Source organism: Apaloderma vittatum, unplaced genomic scaffold (genome assembly GCF_000703405.1).
Source record: "Apaloderma vittatum isolate BGI_N311 unplaced genomic scaffold, ASM70340v1 scaffold24626, whole genome shotgun sequence".
In the NCBI taxonomy this organism is placed as follows: Eukaryota; Metazoa; Chordata; class Aves; order Trogoniformes; family Trogonidae; genus Apaloderma; species Apaloderma vittatum.
This window is the reverse complement of record NW_009722636.1, coordinates 1,286-5,508: the sequence shown is the minus strand read 5'-3', so window position 1 is coordinate 5,508 and position 4,223 is coordinate 1,286. Positions and strand designations below refer to the sequence as shown.

Here is a 4,223-nt window from a genome sequence, read left to right as displayed (position 1 = left end):
TGCCGCTCGGCGCGTAACCCATCCCCCTGGAACTGGGCGTCCCGGAAGCCCTCAGTGCCCTTGGGACCGCTGATAACCCCTCTGCCCCCACAGGAACTCCCTTAATGATTACCAGATGTTCTCTGGAAGGGGGGAAGCAGAGCTCCGGGCTGCGTGCCGGGGGCGAGGACGCATGCTCCGCACCCTCCAGAGCCATCAGAGCAGCTCCTGGTCCTGCTCTTCTCACTAGAGGACCTCTCTACTCGGTCTTCTCCTACACCTGGGTCTGCTGGATGGGCCCTTAAGCCCCAACTGGGTGCTCCGAGGGCAGGATGAGACCCTCCCTGTATCCCTGGGGAGATGTCACAGAGGACAGGGAGCCGTGAAGCAGGTTGAGGAAGGCAACTGCTGCATCTCATCCCCTTCTCGCGTGGCTTTCGGGAGCTGCAGCCCTGCCCCCCCTGCCATGCTACGGGTGCTGGGGCTGTGGTGGGTGGGATGAGGACAGAGCATCTCCAGGCCAAGCTGCGCTTTCAGCTCCCTGGGGACTCTGTACATCCCTGAGTTGTCCCGTTACCTGGGGACAAGGTGTCCAACTCCTTCCCGCAGGCTGTGGAGGAGGAGGATGGAAACTCGGCCAGGTGTTGGGGAATAATCCAGGTTGCTTCATGCTGGTGGAGTTTGGGAGTTTTGGGATGAGGGTGGTGGGAAAGGCAGCTCGGGGGGTTTCCCTGAGGAGGCATTTTCAGAGCTGCTTCCACACCCACCTCGCATCTCAGTTCTGGATGGGAGAGGGTTCTCCAAGGGTCCCCTGGGTGGGCAGCCCTGTTTGGGGGGGGCCAGGGGAAGGAGTGGCATGGTGGGATGGTGGGATGATGGGATGGAGTCTGGAGCCAGCTCTGCTCTCCCCCAGTGCCCGGGTATCTTGGAAACCAGCTGGAAGCGAAGCTGGACAAGCCAAATGTGGTGAATTGGATGTGCTACCGCAAAACGGAGGATTACTTCACCATCTGGCTCAACCTCAACACCTTCCTGCCAGTGGGGGTGGACTGCTGGATCGATAACACCAGGTACCGCTCACGCTGCACCCTGGGAGCTGCCCGGGGAGAAACAACCTCCCTGGGTTCTTCCTCCTGACCTAGCACACGTGGAAAACCACGGGAGCACCCCTGATCAGTTTGCGATGTGGCCCTTCTGCTACTTTCTGTCCTGTCCCCGCAGGGTGGTCTACAACCGAACCTCTCGGAAAATGTCCAGCGCCCCAGGGGTGCACATCCGCGTGCCCGGTTTTGGCAAGACTTATTCCGTGGAATACCTGGATCAGGGCAAGCTGGCAGGTGAGAGGAGGAGAGGAGTGGGATGTCCAAGGATCCCGCGCGCTCCCTGAAAATGAAGTGTCACCAGTGGGGATGGGTTCCTCAGAGAGCCCGGGTCACCTGGGAGTGAGTAGCGTTGACTTTGGGGACACATGAGGAACGTTGACTTCGGGGACACAGTCCCTTCAGGCCACCCCATCCTTGACCGCACTGCCCATGGGATGCATGGAGCCACCATCTCTGGCTGGAGCCACCACCTCTGGCTGGAGCCACCAAGCTCCAGGGCTTACCAGAGAACATTGTGGTCATGACCAGGACCAAGGTCCACCTTTTCTGACAGGAGAAGACCACAGACCTTAATTCCCACCTGTTCTCTCTGCCTGTAGGTTACATGCACACCCTGGTACAGAACCTGGTGAACAATGGCTACGTGAGGGACCAGACGGTTCGAGCAGCTCCCTACGACTGGAGGGTTGGGCCCCGTAAGTCTGGAGTTTGTGGCTGCGGTCACTCAAGCAGGGAGGGAAGCGGGAAAGACGATGTTCATGGCTACCCCTGGACAGGGTTGGCTGCCCATGGTGGTGGGTGCTCAGCCCTTCACGGTGTGAGCACACGGAGACACTTGTGGCCTCTGCGCCCACACCTCTCTCTGGGAAGGGCTCCTAAGGTCATCCCTGGAGCCCACGAGCGAGGTGAGACCAAGAGCTGGTGCCCCTCTTGTCCGCAGGCGAGCAGCCTGAGTACTTCCAGAACCTGAAGGCGCTGATCGAGGAGATGCACGACGAGTACCAGCAACCCGTCTTCTTCATCGCGCACAGCATGGGCAACCTGCACGTCCTCTACTTCCTGCTGCAGCAGACGCAAGCCTGGAAAGACCAGTACATTGGGGGCTTCATCTCCATGGGTGCACCCTGGGGAGGGTCCGTCAAGCCCCTGCATGTCCTGGCATCTGGTGGGTGACTCCTTGTGTGCGGCCATCTCTTTCGCTTGTTTTCCCTCCCATGGAGATGGAAGGGTGGTGGTGGGCAGGGGAAGGACACTGTGGTGGAAGAGGTGAGGGGACAGCCAGGACTCGTGCCCTGGTGCTCTGCCCGTGGGGCAGAAGGCACCGTGGAGGGGTTCCTACCACAGTAGGAGGGTGGTTCATGGCGTGCTCTGGTTTCCGTGATTGGGTTGGGTGGGTTGGTGTGTATGGGAAAATGCATTTGCAAAGGTCCAGCTGCAGCCTGGTCACCCCCCTTCCTCCACCCCGGCTACTACCAGACAGTCAGCACCATGCGCAAGGTCAACTCCTGGGCTAGGGGTGCTCCTGGAACGCTGAAACACCCACCCTAAAATCTTGGGGCCAGAGAAGCAGCCCAGGGCACGCTCACCCCCTTCTCACCTCCTCCATCCACGCGGGAAAGGGAGGTTGCTGGACCTTTGCTGCAAACCATGCATCTCTTCCCCAGCAGAGGACATGGAGGCCACCCAACAGACCCTCTCACTCTTCTTCATCACTTCCTTGGGCCTCCAGAGCCCTACTCCCACCAGCTTTGCTGCCTTTGGCCTTTAACCTCCCATCGCCCGGTTCCTCTTTAGTCTCTTTGCAGCCCAGAAAGCCACAACCACTTGCCTGGGCGCTGACAGCCCAGAACATCTGGAAGTCACAAGCTGAGCCTCCCAAAATACTTGGAATTCAAGAGCATGTGCTTGAAGGTTTTGACATCTGGCCCCTCGCATCGCCCTTAAGTCACCTCCTCATATTTTTCTCTGTTGCCACAAGGGCCGGAGACATTTTTATGGTAATCTGAGAGGGTCACATGGTCTTAGGACTCCAGACACACCAAAACATGCCAAGGCTTGCCGGAGAAATGCGGGTTGGCCACCTCGTCGGCGTCAGCTCACTCCCGTCCCTGCAGACAGGCGTGAAGGTGCTGGTGTTGCAGCAAAAGTCCAGCGCCGAGTTGGTTCAGGGCCATCCCATGTCCTGGACACAGTGGTGGAAGAGGTGGGGGACAAATGGCCGAGGGGTCCACGGAGGTCACCCCAAGTCAGGTCTGCACTCAGCCCCTCCCAGCAGCTACAGATGTGATGCCTGAGAGACGAGTTTGGAAGGTTGTTCTGCAGCCAGGGGGTGAGGAGGGGACCTACGGTGGTGGGCAGGGTTGCCGGGGGAAGCAGGGGAAGATCTGAGGTGGAACCCTACCCCAGCCAGGAGGCAGCTGCGAGCCACTGCTTGGACGGGCCGATCCCAGTGCGGCCGCACAAGGGGCACCGCTCGCACGGGTCCGTTTCAGTGTCATTTGTGTGTCCCGCAGGTGACAACGAGGGCATCCCGCTCATGTCCAACATCAAGCTGCGCAAGGAGCAGCGCATGACCACCACCAACCCCTGGGCGTTCCCAACGAGCCTGGCCTGGCCTGAGAACCACATCTTCATCTCCACGCCCTTCTACAACTATACCTACCGGGATTTCCAGCGCTTCTTCACCGACGTCAACTTGGAGGACGGCTGGTACATGTGGGAGGACATGAAGGACTTGCTGAAGGGCTTACCGCCCCCCGGGGTGGACACGTATTGCCTCTACGGCACAGGTCACCCCACCGTGGAGACGTACATCTACGATGAGAGTTTCCCTTACGAGGACCCTGTGGACGTGATTTACGGCGACGGGGACGACAGCATCAACATCCGCAGCTTGGAGATGTGCAAGCGATGGCGCAGCCAGCAAAAGCAGAAGGTGTACGTCCAGGAGCTGCGAGGCATCGGCCACTTTAACATGGTCTTCAACAACCTGACACTCAGTTCCATCAATGAAATCCTGCTGGGGAGCCTGCGGGAGCAGGGCGAGCTGGGACAGGCAAGATCCAGCCTAGAGGCGGGGAGGAGAGGGAAGATCCTGCCTGGACAGAAAGTCCTTAAGAAGCCCAAAAAGAACGGAAGGGA

General features: G+C 59.4%; 1 protein-coding gene across 1 annotated transcript; it reads left to right on the top strand.

Annotated features, from left to right (window-relative positions):
- Positions 1 to 897: 897 nt before the first annotated feature.
- On the top strand, positions 898 to 4,215 carry LCAT (lecithin-cholesterol acyltransferase; the record flags this gene model as incomplete). Its single annotated transcript, XM_009871834.1, has 5 exons — positions 898 to 1,049; positions 1,201 to 1,316; positions 1,682 to 1,777; positions 2,023 to 2,247; positions 3,596 to 4,215. Coding segments are annotated over exons 1-5 (1,152 nt in total), but the record flags the coding sequence as incomplete, so codon positions are not given.
- Between the last annotated feature and the right edge of the window lie 8 nt (positions 4,216 to 4,223).